Genomic DNA, 19,943 nt, shown 5'->3' on the forward strand with positions numbered 1-19,943 from the left:
CCGCAGGAAAAGCTGGAAAAGCTTCCAGCTGACGAGACATCGCACGATCGCACCACGGCAACACGGAGGGACGCACACCGTACTTCGGGCCCTACACCTTCTCCGCCTGCGTGTTTGTCCCGAGCAGCAGCGCAACCATGACAACGCTCCGAGAACGGCACGGCCAGTTCCGCTGACCGACCCGACGATCCGCGTCGACCAAAGCCCGTCGGCACCGCCGTACGAAAGCCCGAAACCAAACGACGGCGCGCTTCCTTCCGCGCTACTTTGACAGTTAGGCCTAGCGGGCTGACTCTCCGCCACGGCTCGACGCAGACTCGTGCAACCCGCGAGGCCGTGAGCGGCGGGTCGAGATGGCATCGAGCTCCCTGAGCCAGGAGGACGTGGACCACGAGCTGGAGGTGCAGAGTTCACGGCGCACACGGATCCGCACGGCCCGGGCCAACGCGGTGGCACGCGGCGCGCTGGCGATGCGCGAGTGCTCGGCCGGCGACTGCGACTCCGGGGCCGCGCTGGGGGCCTGCCCCGAGGGGTCCCAGGCGGCACCGGAGCAGCACGACGCCTCCCCGAAGCCCTGCGCGAGGGCCAAGGACAAGCGCTGCCCGCCGCGGCCCAACCACCCCAACAAGTGCAAGGCGCAGCGGGAGCGACGCAAGCTGCGCGAGAAGCGCCGCAGCACGGGCGTCGTGCATCTCCAGTCCACCGAGGTGAGGGGCCCCCGCAAGAATGGTCTCTGATACGAAATAACTATGCAACGTTAGGACATCCTGAGCTGGCTTGGCAGCGCATGGACAGGATGTCCATGCGCTACCATCTCAACGGCCACGAAATAACCATGCACCGTTAGGACATTCTTGGGATGCCCATAGAGCCCCACGCGCTGCCAAGGTGGTTAACGTGGCGAGCCCGTGCGGACAACCTCACGTATCGCCCCAATCGCACAGACGTCCTTTGAACGTCCTCAGCATGTCGGTGGAACGTTAGGACATCGTGAGGACATCCTCAGAACCATGTTTGCTGCCAGGTTGGTCAACCTGACAAGCAGGTCTGTGCAATCTCGGGCATACTATCCCAGACACTTGGTCATTCTTTACATATTCTAAGGACATCTGTGGAACATTGATATGTCGTGAGAATGTCCGTAGAACCCTGTGTGCTTCCAGGTGACGAGCTTGTTTATACAACCTCGTGCGTTGTGCTCTAGGCACGCATATGTCCTATGTACTTCCACGGGACATTCGTGGAACGTCGTGACATCCTGAGGACTTCCAGAGTCGTGTGCTGCCAGCGGCAGGCATGTGGGCACTTCCATACAGGCATAATTGTGGCTGGGACGTTTCTCGGACAGTTGTGACATTCTGCAGACATTTGTAACATCCTACAGGTGCAGGAGACGTTCGCAGATGTCCAGCAGTGCCCATGCAACTAGGGAAATTTGAGAGACGTTCCTGAGACTTTAGCATCCGCAGCCATCTGTACGTCTGTGCTCCAGATACACCTTCTGGGACACATTTGAAATGCCGATCACGTCCTAAAGGCGTCTGAAGCACCCATGCAATCGCAATCATTTTGGGATGTTGTTAATGTTCTGCAGTCGTCCAGCAAAAAGCTCCATAAAATTACAGGTGTTGCACTCATGATGTGTCTGGAATGTTGATAGCATCCCAGAGCCATCCTAAAGAGTCATGGATCGTTAAGGATTCTCAACAACTACTTAAGACATCAGTGGATCATCAGTACCTCACATTAATACCGCAATGCTTTCAGTCAATAATTCTATTGCGACACTAGCAAAGTGTCTTTTGCAGTGTTAGTTGGACAGGTGGAACCCACAATACTCTGCAAGCAAAAGGAAGAAATTTGTGAGTGAACATCAATAATGAACGGCATTACACCGACACGACACCTATAGTCGATGACAGGTTAACAGTTCAGGGCAAAGAAAAGGGAAGGCTGGGGAGGAGGAAGCAGGCAGACTGCTGGAACGAGGGAGATGTTTCCTCCTCTCGTGTCCAACAATCCATCTGTTTCCTCTTCCCCAGCCTTCCTTTCCTTTGCCTTGAGCCCTTCACCTGACACAATCTACAAATGGCTGTGGGCTCTTGCAGGTCATTGCAGGCTGCACTTTCCAAAACAATGAATGACAACAGAGTCTAGTGAATGTCAGCGTTCTTATGACTGTTTTCTCCAGATGTTTGTGGCTCATGTAATTTTAGCTTCTGACACATTTCTGAAATTAAACCCTTTCCTGGTGCAGCTGGAAATACTGCACAGTAGCGCGCATGTGCCAAAGGTACCATTGAGCTTGCAAGCTCGTAATTAGCTTATATAATGAGTTCCAAGCCACTACGTCTGTGTTTATAGATGCAGATCTTGTGTAGTGTTAGCTCGTCTGCCATGTTGCAGTTTGTTTTACAGCCTTAAGGAGAAGCATCCTATTTCTATCTGCTCTTCCATTGTAGCCTGTTTTCTGGAGCTGGTCTAGATGAGCTCCAATTTTGATCCTGGGTAAGTGCAAGAGCTTTCTGGGCTGCTGATTGGGCATGGCATCACAGATCTCATGCTGGAGGAGTGCTACTGACCAATGGGAAACTCTTGAGCCGTTCGCAAGTCCATGATCAGGCAGTATTATGGTGAGACAAGTCTTACAGCATCTGAGGTACTTGTCTCAGCTGTTCTTTCATTCATTGCCTGATGTCAGCTTGTGTACGGAAACAGAATGACATAGGACATGCTAAGAAAGCACAGGTTGTCACTTCCAACGTGAGATAGAAGACAATCGCAATTTCAACTTGCGTGCGATATCACTTTACCACGGCACTTGGTTCATAGCAGACGATCCACTTTTCTGTCTGTTTGTTACCACACGATGTATAGTATTTTACTCGTTTCATTTTCGTATGCAAAGGACGCTTTGTAGCAGGCAAACCGTTTTCTTCACACATTAGCAAATGATTCCTTAGCCCTCTCTGTGAGAGCCAGATTAAATTTTGCTCTCAAGGTGACCAAAATCAGACCCCTGGGGGTGGCTCGTGCCTGACTAGGCGTGTGCACTGCGCAGAGCACTGGAGGCAGCACGGGTGAGGAGGAAGAGGAGCTGCTGAGCATGTCGGCCGAAACACGGCGCAACACAGCCCTCAACGAGGTGCCCCACGAGTCTGGCTTCGCTGGCCCGACAGATGGGCAGGCGCCACAAGAGGTGAGCTGCCCCCAGAGTTCCCTAACCCCTCCCCAAATCCCTAGATATTTCCCTATGTTGTGTCACATTGGTCATCTTTGCCTGGGACTAAATGCACTGTATTGCATTCCTTTTCTCTTGCTAACAATCTTTTAATTATTCGACATACTTCATCTTTTTTATCCGCACCGATCTCTTGCGCTAACTATTCTTAAGGCATCATCTGAATGCTGATGGCTTCCTGATTCCGAAATGCTGTCTTATTTCCTGAGATTCACTCTTATTTAATTAAAAATGTGTTATTTTGTTCGCTACTGAAACCCGTTTTTCCTAGTTTTTCCCCAGTTTTGCTCGCCATCCGAACATGACGTCACCGGTGTGAAGCGACGCACGCGGCCGATAATCGGATATGCTCGCGCCCGCCTTTCTCACGTTGAATGGTGAGAAAACATCTGAAGTTGATAATAATCTCTATTTTCAGAAAATATTACTTCGGCCTATGTGCTAAACTATAAGGAAAAAAAACTAAAGCAATTGGGATTTTGGGAGAACCATTCTTGCAACTCGGTACGCTCAAGCTGCGGCTCGCTAGTTTCGTGAAATCACTAGCGTAAATCCATTCTTCTATCACAAGCAAGCAATGGTGCTAGTAAACAAAGGTTAAAGGAGTCTCGCAATTTTTTTTTATTTTACAAATTACCCAATCATTACAAAAAATGCTCGGAATAAGGGGGAACAAGTGCACCACAGACCTGCTTCACCTGAAAGAATGTGTCATTTCTTTTACAGTTTCTTTAGATAAGTTACTGTCGCATATGCCAGCACTACTTTTGTGGCATGCATATGTTCCTTGGTGCTTGGGTAATATAGCAAAGCATCTATCTGTAAACCATTCCAGAAAAGCGCTTCTGGTCGGTGCCATTTTCAGCGTTTGTGCATGTGGCACATACTTTGCTCGCCTTCCGAAGCGATGAACGTGCACATGCTAGACTGTGATTCTCATAAACATTGCAATGTATAGAATGGAGTGAAGTGCATTCGTATTTGCCAGACGGCCTTCATAAAGGTTCGTGTATACACAAATACGCTCTTCATCTTCCAATAAAGAATATTTCCTCAAAGATGCGATAGTGTGCAAAATACAAAATTGCATCGAAAAATGTTTAATTGAAAAAAGTTAACAAAAATCTACTCAAAGAAAAATTGGCACCCATATTTATTTTTGTTTGTTTATATACTGTCGGAGTAGAACGCAATGCGTTCAGTCATCCACGAGTGCACATGAAAAAATAAATAATTCTGCGTAAGAAAAAAAATTTTTTTTTTTTTTTTTTCAATTAAGTTTTGGTTTTTGCAGTTTCATCAGCAGTAAATTTACATGCCTCCCCTCAACGACATTAATATTTTCATAGTTTTAAAAGCTTTTCAACCTTATATAACATTTCTCTGCAATAGAATAAAATAAAGACATTTTACCTTTCTTCTGCGAGAGAAAATCGCGTACCAACAATTTGACGAACAACCAAGGCAACTGGTCTATCGTATTTTAATGGAGCTCAATACCTGCTCCCTAAACCTTTGTAATGCATGCATGCAGCCTGTCTAAAGTCCTGTTAAATTCAGACATGCACTTTTAGACGTTTCACTTCTTCTTTTCAAGAGATTGACAGTGTGAGTGGAACTCCAAAAGTAGCCCGTGCTTGATTCAATGTCCGAATTGGATATAGCGCTTCTTGAAAAAAAATCACTGAAGCAATTGTGAACCACAAATGTGACTGCACCAAATGTTGACTAGTGCTCTATTTTTCCCAATATTATTAGTGCTCCTTTTTTGACGGAGGTCGTAGTAGTCACACTGGGCTTGAGTCTGCGATTGCCACCCTTGAAGCTGTTCCAACTAGAGAAGGATGCTCAACTCTTAGCACGCAGATGTAAAGTATTCCGAGCATAAGCGAGAATGTTTCAAGTGACACTGGTTCTCTGAGCACACAGCTCGCGCAAAAGCACTTTGACATTACTTGCCTCCACCGCTGCCGGGGAGTGCATTTTTTTCACCCATGAAAACAAGGGTAAAAAAGAAGCTCTTACAACACTGTTCATACTTTCTGCCGTGGAGCACAGTTTGCTACCCATTCCAAAAAAGCTTTCAACATTAAAGCTGCAAAAAAATAATCTTTCTCGCTGGCGACCTGGAAAGCCGCTTCGCGGCCGCCCAGGTTATTCGTCTGCCTTCCCACCGGTGACGTACACAGGTAGGGAAAAGAAGGGATTTTTTATTCTTGCCAGTAGAGAGTCGCCTCCCGGAACCCTCACAGCCGGCGTAATTGAAAATTTAATTAACTTCACGGAAAAATTTTATTCTAATAAAATATTTTTGGCTAGGACTAGAGGAAGGGTTATTGATGGGGTCTGCCAATTTCCAGCCATATTGAAGACTATCAGAAAATTGGCGGAGTTCCCCTTTTAAGTTGATTTTTTCTTTTTTTTTTTGTCTGTACCACCACCACCGGCCAAGTTTTGCACCTTGAGTGGACTCGGTGGAAGCACTGCAAAAATGTACACTCCTTTGAGTGCACATGTACTCATTTGAGTGCATGGGTTTGCAGTACCTGGCTCATTCTCATTTGAGAAAGCATTCTTCTGTTTGAAAACAAATGAAGAAAGCTTATTGGTAAGTTTTGTTGCTAGAGATCAGTGATGGTGGTTGAATGCAGTGATCAGTTGGAGCGTAATAAAATGTCGGTGTTCGAGATATAGTTCTTATAAAACTATCTGTCTCTACGAATCGGAATTGCCTCATTGTGGAGAGGCCAAAAAGAATTTCCGCTTGTGCATGGAACCAAAATTGGAGGTGCGCTGCCCAAAATTTGCGTTACTCTGTAACCTATCTAGTGACTCTGCATTGAACTAAGCAGTGGAAAGAGAAGCAAGTTTATATCTGATGTTAGATACAACATATACCCTTGCATTCCTTTACATCATTGAAAAGAGGTTGTCACATTTGTGGAATCAAAAAACAAGCATGTCCTCTTTTCCTATCTGCATACTCTAGTTCTACAATAACCCATTGTAACACATTAATTGAATAAATGAACTTGAAGTCAGTCAGCCAGACACCATGCACTATTCTTTTAAAAATTGGGCATCATATTTTACGAGTAAACTTCTGCGCTCGTTTGAGGTACTTGCGACTCGGGGGGGGTGTCTTGGCTGGCAGAATAATTGGTTTCATCATTCAGCAGGCAAAAGAAAACTTAAATTTCTTGCATTGCAGCAAGATGCAATATGAAAAAAAAAAGTGCTTTTTAGTTGCTAAGAATCTCACTTTAGTCATCGCAAAGGAGTGTGAAAGAAACAGCTGGCGAGAGCTAGGAGGAACCAAGTTTCATGCAACATAGCTTCATAATCTGACTGTTTAAAAAGGCAATCTTCTCTCATTCCTTTCATAACCAGGTCAAGAACACAACCAAGCCCTACCCAACGAGAAACAACAAAAGGTGCATATATAGTTTTCACTTTGGTCAGCTTCTGGATGCTTTTGACCTGCTTACGTCCAGCGTCACCCTATGCATGTTTTTGCGCGGTATGACACGTAGTAGTAACTCGGATCTTCTCAAACAGAGGCTGGTTCGGACATTTGCATTTGACTCTGATCAACTGTGCTGCGACCACTTGCGACAGCTTAATACAAGATATCACGCTGGCGCCATCTATCGGGTAGCTGTGCGACACTTCTGCTCTTTATTTTTTTTTTATTTATTTACAATACCGATAGCCCGTTTGGTCTGTCTGAGGGGTGTGTACTTTCTTAACAAAAAAAAAGAGCAAAGAAAAGAATTCTACAGAAATTAATTGCCACAAATACCATCATCATTCGCTTGATTTCCGGGTTAAACGCTAGTGTCCACGAAATCGTCACCAACACCATTCCGAGAAAACTAGGGCGTCTTTGAATAAAAATTGAGAAACACTTTTTCGAGTTTCTCCGCATTATCGATCACAACAAAAAGGTCGCTGTCCAAACTATTCCTTCTCTCGGTCATTTTTTACCAGAAAGCAGCATGCTGGCGTGACTAGCAGAACGGGTGTGCCAGGCATCCTGCACAAGGCGCATGCACTAGATAGCACTCTTTTCTTCGTCACTGAGATTTTGATTAAAGTTTACTTGGGTTTTGGATCTCACGGTGGATGGCAGCTCCTCTTTTTGTGTACGTGTGGCCGGCTTCGGCGAGTTGCGATGAGGAGTACTTGAAAACGTTGAGGTTTGGACAGTATGGCTCGACTCCAAACTGATCGTTGGTTCTGGGAGACCTTTCGTTAAGATCTATATATTTGCTCAAATTGATGTCATACTACCCGTCAGTGTTGCGGAACAGGCACCCACATTCCATTTCAATTCCATTCCGGTGAATTAGAGCTTTCGACATTTCCATTCCGTTCAACTCCCAGGAATGGGGACACTGGGCCCATTCCCACTCCTGAAATGGTTGAATCGTTCCATTCCATTCCTATAGTTCCTAAACGTAAAAAAGGCATTTCACAGCTACATTGCGTTGCAGGGTTGGGCAGAAATGCTAAAAAATGTATTTAAAAATACAAATACTGGGACAGACGAAAATAGTAGCTAAAATACTGATACTCAAACATATCTGTAAAAATGCATCGCGATACGTGTCGGAAATACATTTTAAAAAGAGGCAAGAAGAAATACAAATACTGATAATGCAATACAATTTTCAAATTTCTTTGAGACGCCAATTGAGATGAGGCTTTATTAAGTATGAAGTGGCAGTTTTTTATCCCAAAATTACTATTCCGCAGGGTTGGCACTTCGCCTTGAAGGTAGGGGTTCCGAACGGAGGGCAGTCTTCAGTGGGTTCAAAAAAACGTTCCCCAAGGATGGGCCGTGGTCTCTTCCCTGGCATCCTGTCTGTCTGACGGATGATGTGAAAAGATTTCGGCCTCTAAATACATTCCATCATAACGTCACCACTTCCCTGTCCAATAAGGGCACCCCTGTCAACACTGATCACATGACGTGACGGTGGAATGAACTAGTATTCTTGTATCTGTAAGTGTTGCCTTGAACATGAAACTTTTCTCACGCTGTTGTATGAAAGAACAATACATACTTTCATTGTAGGAGACCTCGTTGAAGATCATGTAGGCAGTTGCATTTGGAATTTTTGAAAATGGAGGACCACCTGAAGTATCCTGGAGCACATGTCTTATCTTTTGTTACGGTTGAAAAATCGATACGGTGGTATCCCTTTTGTGACGCTATACCTGCCCACCCTCCGCCTCCAACGCACGAATGGCAGTCCTCAAGTTTCGCCTAGCATCATCCAAACAGAGACCTCGTGGATTGCGACCTGAGATGACCGGCACAGGTGCGAGCTCTCCGAGAAACAGCGCGCTCTAGGCGAGTCGCAGGTGTACGAAGTCTGGGTCGGCACAGCGAGGACAAGTCTGGCCTCCTTCCTGGCTATCGGATCACCAGAGCAGCGGGTCACGTTCACGTCGACTGATGACATACCCTTGGGCAGTGCAAAATTACAGGCGCAGACGCATTCGGATATGTGTTGAATTTCACTGCTTCTGTCATCCTATTCCAAGTCAACCACCGCCAGACTCGTGTTGCAGCGGACTGTGACTTAGCTACTCGGCTACCAGGCCAAGCAACACTTCCTTTGATTTCCTATTTCTCAAGGCTCTAAATAACTAGAAGCGGGCACTGAATGCCTAGTAAACAATGACTCATGAAATCCCTACCTAGGGACCTGCGGTAAAAGATGCTCCAACTCAACTCCTGGTACGTTACCTGTTTCAAGTCCCGACTAGGCAACATTGCTCAGAAGAGAAAAATAATTTGTAAAATCGGAAGGAACCTTGCTCAGCATAGTAACAATGCACCAATGTCTCCTTGACCCTAATGTCCTCAAAAATAAAAAAAAAAAAGGCGTTCAGATTTGTATTTTGTTTTTCGGGGGAGGGGGTGGAAGGGACCGGGTATTTTTCACGAAATGTAACAAAATATATTTCATCTTGATATTATCGTGATAAAAAGAAACATTCCACATGTATTTGAACCAATGTATTGTGCGATACAGAAATACAGATACAAAATGTATTGCTGAAATACGATACTGCCCAACCTTGTTGTGTTGCCGGCATAAGCAGTTGAAAGCTGACATTGTCAAACGCATAGACAATTGCAAAAAAAAAAAAAGCTAAATGCGTCAAAAAAAAAAGCACTGATTTTACTAAGCTCACAGTGCTGGATTGCCTGAAGTGACTCGTAGCGTCCGCAGCGGTCCAACGCAAGGTGAAACAAAGTATGCAGAGACTAAAGTCAAAGGAAATGAATGGGAATCCGCTAGCTTGCTTGCAACTCTAACCCATCTGAATGTAAAATATATAACACAGAAAACAAGCATCAGAACTAAGACCAAGTAAAAGGCGGACTTACACGTAAAAATGCAGTATAAAATACAAGAGTCGGAGCAAAGCGCAAGAGAAGAGAGAAGCGAATCTCGCTTTGTTTTAATGCCGAAGCAAACCCAGATTTCTCACTTCAAAGGAGTGCGCGCGAATGAACGTGGAAGGCAGCAGGGTTGGCCGCCGCGTGCTGAACAGCGCTCCTTGAACTATAAGAAAACAATACCTGATTATCTTTCGGTGGCGTGGGAGTCAACGAGTTATAAGAGCTCTGCAAGTTATGAGTCGCCCCCCACTCCCAGATCTCAGTCCTTGCGCGTGCGTGCTTTCTCCATGCCATCACAAAAAAAAAAAAAAAAACGCAAGACAAGAAGGACGACGAAGAGCCGTGCATGGCGGTTTCTTTCTATGTCGCTCCTTTCATTTCTTTTGCTTGGGGCTTGGCTTTTTGTTTCGCTCTCGTGTAACACCAGTGAAGCCCGTCGCCAGCGTGTTCGTGAGAGGCGCCACCGTCGACCTGACCCCCCCCCCCCATTCTCCCTTCTCTACTCTTTGCTCTTTGCTTTGACGCTTGTTTTTTGTATTCATTTTATTTGTGAACAACTGACTCGCCGACTTTCTCGGTATAGTTGAACGCTACCCCACTCTCCCCCCCAAAAAATATATATATATCTAAATAAATAAATAAATATAAAGACCCGGGCCCATTCCATTCCCATTCCATTCCGGGCAAAAGGCGTCTAATTCCATTCCCATTCCATTCCCCTCAACGTCACCGCCATTCCGTGCCCATTTTATCCGGGGTTGCGAAAATGCGGAATGATTTCGGAATCATTCCAACTCCGGAGTGGCAACTCCGCAACACTGCTACCCGTATGCTTTGCACATTGTTCTTTCATCGTTGGCTCGAAATAATTCTCGCCGTGCGATAAGCGATCATTTCTCATAAATAGTGCGTAGATTTGATCCTGCAAATCCCGTGAAATCTTGTGGGTCTAGTTATACCCAGAAGAAAGGGCTCTAGGTGTCTGTCCATGTTTCCCAAACTATGGGTCACGAGGGTTTCCTCAAAGATTCGCAAACCACCTGGATAAGATGGAAAAAGAACAAAAAAATTGGCTTCTCTGCGGTGGTGTTGGTGAAACAAAGTACAGGTTGCAGCTCAACGTTGAGCCGGAACTGTGAGTCGTGGCATCCGACCCCAATCTCGTTTTGAGAAGTTGCGCTTGTTACAAGTGTACACCGAACTCGCTTTGCACCGGCCAACGTTCGTCGGCGGCGAGAAGCGGAAACATGACACACGTAGTTCGGTACCAACCCAACACTAACTGAGGGAGCCGGGTGGCCCCTGTTTAATATAGAGCGCCGCACTTCCAGTCATCGTCACACTAGGCCACCAGGGGACCTTGTGGCGCTACATGCTGGCCAGGATTATAACAGCGCTCTAACGTGCTCACTTCAATCATTAAGAATGTCATTCCTGCTGGCACGCATTTGTTTTCTTTTAGCGATGGTCTCTAGCCCAGCCGGTTCACTCCGACTGTATGAAATGTAAAGAAGAAAACATTTCTACCGTCAATTGTTCGTGCATCAGAATCAAACAGCTTGGGCATCGCAAAAGGCCCACGGTGGGGGAATGGATGGTCACGACACCATGTTTTATATTTTTAATGGATGGCAGGGTAGTGGAGTTTGGGAAGTACCGTTCTGATAGGTAGTGCCAGTGTGTCTTCTATAGCAAGAGGGGGGGTGGCGGGCGGGCGGGCGGGGCGGGCGGGCGGGTGGGGCGGGCGGGGGGTGGGGGGGGGGGAATGGCGCATTTTGGCCTTAGTAGTCTTTGCGCCATGAAACCCCAATCAATTAATCAATATAGCAAGGGGGTAACGTTCGGGAGGAGCTGGAGTTGTCCCGCCTCCGGTACGTGCCCTTCCACCGGAGGGGAAGGAGTTGCCCTCACCTCCCATGCAGACGAGAAGTCTGGATGGGAGGTGTCCACCATGAAATTCCAAATACTGTCCGCGGTTTTCACTCGCTCCCTCTCTTGAAAGACACATGCGAGGGAAAAAATTTATTTTTTAAACAGCCTAGAGAAAAAAGAATGTCATAAAACAAATTTACAACTGAAAAAGAAAAATTTTTACTGCTATATTTATTGCGCAAAACAAATTTGTACTTTGCACCCGCAGCAGGCGCCACTGGTCACGTGGTAGACCTGCATGCCACCGCAAAGTCATGCCACTGCCGTACGCTGGGTGTGGCGCACCGCCGGTTGAACGCATTTTTCCCCGCTGCCTCTGCCGGAAGGGAACACTCCGGCGTGCCGCCACCGTCGTCAATTTCTGACCGGCGCACGAGGCAATCACGTGGTGGTTGCGCTCTTTCAGGAGCTTCCTTTGGGCTCTAAGAGTCTCTTATTAATCTTTGTTTTTTAGAGCGCAGCTCTTAGGCGCCCGTTTCTGGCTTGAGCAGCGTTGCCGTGGGCATAACCGCGTGTTGCATTATAGGAAACGTCCCATAATGCAACGCACGGGTCTCACTTGTGATGCGCGCATTGCATTATGGGCGGTTCCTCATATCGACTTCACGTGTGATATCACATGGGTTCCGTGCGTTTTATTATGGGAAACATACCATAATGCAACGCGCGGGTCACTCGTGACTTGCGCATTGCAATATAGGATGTTTTCCATGATGACGTCACACGTCACGTCACAGTCACTCATGAATATCATGACGAAAATCACGACCTTCACGAGTGACGTCACGAGGGGGAGGAGGAGGGGAGAGGGAGCAGGAGGGGCATACCTTCCTCTCTGTACAATACCCTCCTCCTTAAGAGCTGCGCTCTAATTCGTCATTACAGGGAGTTCTGAACGTCTTTCTTTTTTTTTTTGTAGTTGCACTTTATACTAAGATTAATAAGGTAACTTTCAGAGCCTATATAAAGCTCCCGAAAGAACGCAAGCACCACGTGACCATAGCGGCCAGTCACGTTGACCGTAGCGGCCACTTTTCCACGGGCTCCCACGGGCGCCAACTACAAATTCGTCTTGCGCCATAAGTATAGCTCTAAGTTTTCTTTGTTTTTTTTTTTTTCATCGTAAATTTGTTTTATGAGATTCTTTTTTCATTTAAGCTGTTGAAAAAAAAAAAAAAAACTTCTTTTTTTTGCACGTGTTTTATAAATCTAGGCACTCTAGTGTTCTCCCGTCGCGAGTCCTTCTGAGTGGTCTTTGCACGGTCGAATGCAGACGTGCGAACCAGCCTTGGGATTTGTAACACAGCCCGGGCGTCGCTCTGGGGGTTACTAAAAGCCTCTGCTCGCAACCTGTACCACCTAGAAGACGAGGCTCTCACCTTCCCGCTGCAAATGTCGTCGCCAGTGGATCCACCCGGTGTCGCCTGGCTCGCGTCTCGCAACAAATGCAGCAAGGGGAGGACGGCAAGGAGGAGCTTTGGTTGCCTCCAGCTTCCTACGTTCGGCGACGCTTGGGCATCTAGTGCCCCTCGATTTTGCACTCTGTCCCACGCTGCGACATCAAGACGGATAGTTCTGCCGCTCTGCGGTGTACTCTGGTCCTTTGTCGCTTTAGGCGGGATCCACCGACGACGACGTCGTGCGCGCGTCTTTTCTTTTAGTTGGTATTTTTGCAACCGAAGACCGTGTGTGGCGCTTTGTCTGACGCCGTTGTCGGGACAGTCCGTCGGACCTGGACGCGGACGACGAGGACAACCAGGACTATGACAGCGCGGTGAACCAGTCCGACTCTGCCCTGAGCCTGGCGCAGGACAGCAACCACAGCAGCGGCCCCACGTCCAGCAGCACGGGCGGTGCCCAGCTGCCCCCCAAGCCGCAGGGGGTTCTCTCCAACGGCACCTGGGAGGCCATGCAGAGGAAGGACGAGGTAAGGCCTGCTTCCGTCTTGGGAGACCTTTGCATCCTCGGCTGCACGGGCGCCGCCACCTCGGAGTTTAGTTGCTTCGACTCGTCGCTCCGCTCTCCCCTTTGCACCTTGGCAGATGCGTTGTACTCTTGTTTTTCGTCCCATTTCACCGCGACACTTCATAAATAGTAGTCTGATACTTATAGACCGACACGCTGTTTACAAGCAAGGCCGCATTTGCCCACACCAGGTGTGGGCACTGCACGTGCGCAGAAACCGAACTTGCGTGAATTGAAGCGCAGTTCCGTCGACAACACCTCCGCAGCTGCGTGACGTCGGGGCCGCGTGTTGGTCTATATCTACTACCTAATTGCATTACATTGTAATGTGCAGTTGATTTTGTAGCGTCATCTGACCGTTTTCGCCGTCGGCATACCGAATGTGTGTGAGGATGAGGCACAGGGATAGGCGTTAGCACCGAGCCTCATTATGTGGATGAGTAAAACTGCATGAGGGTTCAAAGGTCAATTACCTACGACAACTCAGGTGATGGGCAACGAACGTTTACCTTGCATTTTATGTGATGGTAGGAATAATGACAAGTCGACATTGGGCAATTTGTTTCATCATAATACCAGACTTGCATGTGTTTGACATTCTCAATTGTTTCTGCGATATAAGCATCCACTTGATCGGTTTACTTATGAATTTTAAGTTGTGCTCGGTCCTATGTCGCCAGTTTTTCGAGTGATTTAGTGATTTTCTTAAGATAACCTCAATTAATGTAATTTATTTTAACGCTAAGATTGGGACTTGTCGCGTAAGAAACTGTCACGAGCAGCGAATTGTAGAATAGTGTAAGCAAAATCTTTGCCCACGTAAAGAAATAGCCTTGTCTCCATGTGCCAATCCAAAACCCTGTTCGGGCTGGGCATATGCGCATTACCGACAACGTTTTTTTGTTTCTTTTTTGCATACCGTAATATCCCGAGTCATCGCCCACCCCCCAACCGCCTGAAATTCTTTAAAAAAAGTGGGGTGGGCCATGTCTCGGTGGGTGAGCACAAACACTTGAAAAAAAGCGGAAAAAACCGCCTATTTTTCTCTGCGTATCTAGCGCTGATGCACGAGAGATACATCAAACTCAAAACTCTATTTAGTTTCATTGTTTTATAGAAAAAAATGCTCACGAAAGAATATTTTACTATAGCGAAGTCCGATGCTTGCGTACGCGCTAGAAACACCGCCGATCTGCATATACACGTTTGCAAGTCCGGTCTCAGGGCGCCGCCATCTTCCTCAGTGGGGTGCGCCCTCGGGAGCAGCCATAATCCGATTACGACGCCTTAGCAAGGCTTCGTAATCGGATTATGACTGGTCCAAGCGCACCCCAGACAGGCAAGATGGCAGCGCCCTGAAGCCGGACTTGCAAACGTGTATAGCACGAACGTTTGTTCCGTGAAAGAATGTCACCATTATGTTCCTCTAGTTAGTAAAAAAAAAAAAAAAGTCTACAAGAAAATAGAAAAACCGACCAGGCGCAACGAGCGAGCGAGGGAGCGAGCGGACCAAAGAAGCGACCAAGAGCTATGCTGGGAAAGCGGGAAAGCCGGCGGTCGCGTTGGCAAATACTTTGGCGTCGGGCCAAGTCGGGCGCCTTGTCAATTGCAAGCTCTTGCGGAACTTTCTTGTTTGGTGTGTACATACGTGCGTCCGTGCAGGGCGGGTTATCAATGCACGGTTGGGACGCTCTGCAAGTCTGTGTAGGACGTTCCAGCAAAGCTTTATTTACGCTTTGGCTTTGCCTAAAATATTGCACAACCGCGGTCGCGACGGACGGGAAGAAGGAGCGGGTTCGCGGTGACCTTACTTCGGCGGAGACAGACTTTGACCTAACACTCCGCGGTTACGTTAACGAACTCTTATTTTGTTATCTCCATCGTTTTCTTTTCGCACGGATACACGACCACTTTGGGGTCGCTCACGGAGGAAATGCTTAAACAAAAAGAAGTGTATTTCCCTCCTTCGTTTTACTTTGTCACGGACGTCCTCCAACTGTAAGGTCCCCGGCCACGTCATTCGGGTAGGATGAGTGTTCGCGGATCGCAGAGTCCGCGCTGGGGTATTTGAAGGGGTGGGCGATGACTCGGTGTTTTTCCGGAAATCGATATTGGCCCAAAAAGTGGGGTGGGCGATGGCTCGGGGATGGGCGATGACTCGGGATATTACGGTACATGATTTTGCATTTGCCTCTCTAAACAGCATATGCAAAATCAATTTTGATGATTGAACCAGCGTTTCAATCTGGATGAGCATCGTACCAGCGTGCAGTCGTGTATAGCTACTGTGTGGTGCACATTAAAGACCCCAGGCTAGCGGTTTTACTGCATTGGTTAAATTTCTCATCTACAGCTGAGACACCAGACACCCATTAAGGCTGACTAACTTCCTGATGTATAAACATACTTACAACACAATTATTATTATGATTATTATTATTATTATTATTAATATTAATATTTAACGCAAAAAAAGTCGTCAGCAGAAAACTCGTTGGAGTTGAGTGTTGTCGATGGCGAATATACTTTTAGTGGCTGGCAACGCCCAAATCTACAAAGCACATCTGTTCAAACCAATAAAGATCTGTTTATTCTGGTCCATAAAGCGGCACCTTAGACTTGAGCTTCAATTTTATGTAGACATTTTTACGGAAGGCAAGTGTCAGACTTAATTTGACGGGCACTTATATCTTGAGTATGCCGTAAGCAAATGTCAATATAAAAATATTTAGCTTCCTGAGGCCAAAATTGTAAAATGCTGCTATGAGTATTTTAGCAGGGTTGATAATTAAAGAGATTTCCTACTCAGCCTAGGTCGGGTCGACTGTCAAAATAGTTCTCATGCAGTTGATTTTCTTTGTATTTTTAGTAATACGGACCGAAACAGTATTGTTCTTTTTTTGTATATTATCTGCATCATTATAAGATACTTTTTTGGTCTGCAAAGTTCACAAAAAAGTTTTGAGTGTCCACGAAAACCAAATAGTGAGAAGTAAACTCGCGAGTTCTTCTGTTCATCCCGACTCAACAAATAGCTAATCCTGCTGTTGACATGCTTCTTCACATCCATGTAGTATTAGTCTCGTCATTAATTCATTTTTCTGGAAAATAGTGTCATAGCGTACGGCCGTGGACGATGGCAGTGATGGAAGTGCTGCGCTGTTTGCGCCAAATTGCACCATGAACGAAAGTCTGCTACATCTCGTTCCAAAGCGTCATTTTCGCTCAAAATTGCGCCATAACTGCGCCAGGATGGGCTTAAAGCACAATATAAAAATAATTTAATATTGGTCGGCCCTAATATTTACAAAAGTAGAAGTAGAATATTTCTACCTTTCATCCTTCACAAATCTCACCACACATGAGCGTGCATACGTCAGGCTTCACCGCTTTGCACCGGAGTGCTGGGAGCAGCGACTGACCTGTTGGAGGGTTAGCGCAATAGGCACGGAATTCATTCTCAGGATTATTACAGATCGACCTTCTTTGTCTTCATTGCAAATTAATCTCTAATAATAACTGAAAAAAGAAAGCCAAAAAAATATAAGAAAAAAAAAAAGCACACAAATCTCTATTTTTTAATAAATACGGTAGTTCTTGTGCAGCTGTCAAATGAACGAGCAGTGAACCTTGATTCAACTCTAGTTCCAGTGCTGCTGAAGAGCAGTGTTACATTTAAAGCCCATATGTAGGCTTTCATAATACTTGTTAGTGGTTGTTTTTGTAGTTAATGATATTAGAGTTTTGAAGGTTCATAAAACTTGGGTTCTTATTGGTGTAGCGGATATGCTGGTTTTTACTGGCATTTTGTAGAAATTATATTTACAGGCCATTTAAACTACCGAGCGTAGAACAGGGATGGGAGGGAGGCTTTATTGCAACTGAAGGGTTGGGCTATGATTTATTTTTCAACTATTTTTAGTACCCCTCTTAAACGGACCCCGCTCCGACCAGAGCCTTATTTCAAATAAGGAAGGCTATCTGTTCCTTTTATATCCTATTTATTTTTAGCACAAGATGTGATAAGTAATGTGCTCCTGTGTCAGACGAACTGTTAATCATTATCACAGACAAACTCATTTAAATATGGAATCACTTTTCTTTTTTTTTTCATTTGCAGTTGCTTTACAAGTGTTAGCGGCTGCTTCATACCAGTATTTTGAATGCTACAGAACATGCTACAAAAGGTTCAAATGCTGCTTCCATCACTGTGATGGTGATCTTCCCTGTACATCAGTTCGGTCATTTCGCCACCGACCATAATCTGATGCATCAAAGGTGTTAAAAAAACACTGCAATTTGTGCTCGAAACCACTCCGTAGTCCTCAAAGTGGCTCAGTACCACTGTCTCATTGGTTCTGTGCTACAAGAGAAACATTTGTATCACGGCATTTAGGCAAAAACCACATAAAGCAGGAACACAGTCACGTGCACTTTGAAACCAAAACCAACCAAATTGAAGCAACATTATGGCGGCGAGTTCGTCAGCGCCCTCTATCTGCAGGTCAGGCAACTATCGAGACAAAAAGGTCTAAGGTCTATGGCCACTATGGCACCTTGACAGCTTAAGATGGCCACTAAGGCATTCTTAAGGCTTGGTGTTTTTGAGTATGAAAGTTTGCCAGCTAGCCTGCGCCATAACCCTTATTTCTGTAACTAAGGCAGCTTGGATTTGCTGCCATGACCGCTTAGACACGCCACTATAGCGGCTCAGGATTGCCGGAATGGCAGCTTGAACTCGCCGGTATGGCAGCTGAAGCAGGGGACACATGAGCGGGAAGCTAGGCACCGCGTGGCACTCTGTCTGACGCACCACTCGGCGATACTAGGAAATACTTGTGGATCGAAGACACATGCACGCAACAGCCCGTTACGCCCGTCGCGCTACGCACATATTGCTGGGCGGCCTTTGTCCCCGAACGTTGAGCGACTGGCAGTGCTTCGCTTCAAAATGCACTGTTTATGCCCAAAACATAAATTAAATTATTCGGAATAAAAATAAAACAGGACACATACATTCTTGTACTCCCATTATATTACTATTAAGGGAGAACACTACTCATAAAAGTCATCTTTGGAACCTCTGCATGAATATGATTGAAATTTGCAGTATATACTTGTGGTTGCAAGGCAGAATACAGTGCAAAGTTTCATTTGTGTACATGAATTGTGAAATAAATTCTAGTAAATTTTATCAGGAACACACGGACATCATTTAGGAAAACTATCATTAGAAAACTAATGTAATACCCAACATTTTGCTTCACTAGATATGCAGCAGAATGCCTGGAAAGTGCAACTGTGAAAACAAAATTTCAGAAAAGTTGTTTATTTTATGCTAACATCGCAGTGAAAAAGCAAATAAATTTTTTGCCTCTTATGTTGTCGATAATATTTTAACATATTTTATAAAAGACATCCTCAAAGTAAAAGAAACAATTCCATAGTTGTAATTCTACATTAAACAATTTAAAAAAAAAAAAAAAATTCCACTTTAAATTCCAGTTGGGAAAGACAATGAGTTAGTTAGTTTTCCCTTTTGTCTTGTTACCAAACAATAGTTTTCCCGAAGTGAAATGTATGCCAAAAAGTGGAGTGGAGAAAACGTGCTGAAGTGCTCCAACGTCTAGCTTTTCTTTTGCATTAGTGGATAGAAAATATTAAAAAAAAATAACTATGCAGTGTAAACAAATGAAACTTTCTGGGAATACTCGAGATCTTGGAGGATGTAAATAGAACATTTTTCAAAACCAACATTTTTTTTGCAGCAATGTGCTTTTTTGGGTAGTGTCCCCCCTTAAAGTAATAATGTCGAAGGAAGAAAACGTTACCGCAAAAGGTATGTTGACAACACTAGCGACGCGGCGTTTGCTTTTCTGCTTTTCTTTTCCACCCGATCAAGCTATCGAGCCGTCCTGAAATAAAAAAGATATAGAAATCGTTCCAATAAATGACTGTGTAGGTTGTGTAAACCTTCATTTAAAAATTAAAATGCAACGTGTCCAATTTCGCCGAGACAGCTGGAGGCCTCCGGCGTGCCAGTCCCGGGGAAAACATTCCGCAGAACGGATGCAAATTCCTGCTTTCGTTTAAAAGTACACAAAGATGTTTTACTGGCTTTATGCCAATGAAGTCGCGCCAGATGAAAGAATTATCGGGCATTCCGGCAAACATTCCCCGCCTTGAATGCAAACCACCAAACCAATCTCGCTCGGTGTCATACCGCTGTTTCTCGGCACTGCCGTTGTTCCTTGCAAAGATGCGGTGGTTGCTAGTTGAGGTTGTGCTTTCCCAACAGCTTCCGTGTCACCCGTGGGAATTCGAATAACTTTGCATTCGACTAGAACGTCCTCACGAGAGCGTTCGAGCCACACTGCACTGAAT

The 19,943-nt window shown here is 45.7% G+C and overlaps 1 protein-coding gene across 2 annotated transcripts in view; it reads left to right on the top strand.

Moving 5' to 3' along the window:
- The window catches only part of LOC8041834 (PRKC apoptosis WT1 regulator protein), a 39,352-nt gene that overhangs the window by 4,329 nt on the left and 15,080 nt on the right, over nt 1-19,943 (top strand). Inside the window, exons 1-5 of one of the 2 annotated variants that reach the window (XM_029995374.4) lie at nt 40-219; nt 316-707; nt 3,062-3,199; nt 6,632-6,675; nt 13,317-13,521. In XM_029995374.4, the coding sequence (XP_029851234.1) occupies nt 354-707; nt 3,062-3,199; nt 6,632-6,675; nt 13,317-13,521 (741 nt within the window). In that variant the 5' untranslated portion in view covers nt 40-219; nt 316-353. Of the gene's footprint in view, nt 1-39; nt 220-315; nt 708-3,061; nt 3,200-6,631; nt 6,676-13,316; nt 13,522-19,943 lie in introns of those variants that run through there. The other variant, XM_029995375.4, reaches the window with a different exon arrangement.

This window comes from Ixodes scapularis, unplaced genomic scaffold, assembly GCF_016920785.2.
Source record: "Ixodes scapularis isolate PalLabHiFi unplaced genomic scaffold, ASM1692078v2 PGA_scaffold4__175_contigs__length_147842914, whole genome shotgun sequence".
Lineage (NCBI taxonomy): Eukaryota > Metazoa > Arthropoda > Arachnida > Ixodida > Ixodidae > Ixodes > Ixodes scapularis.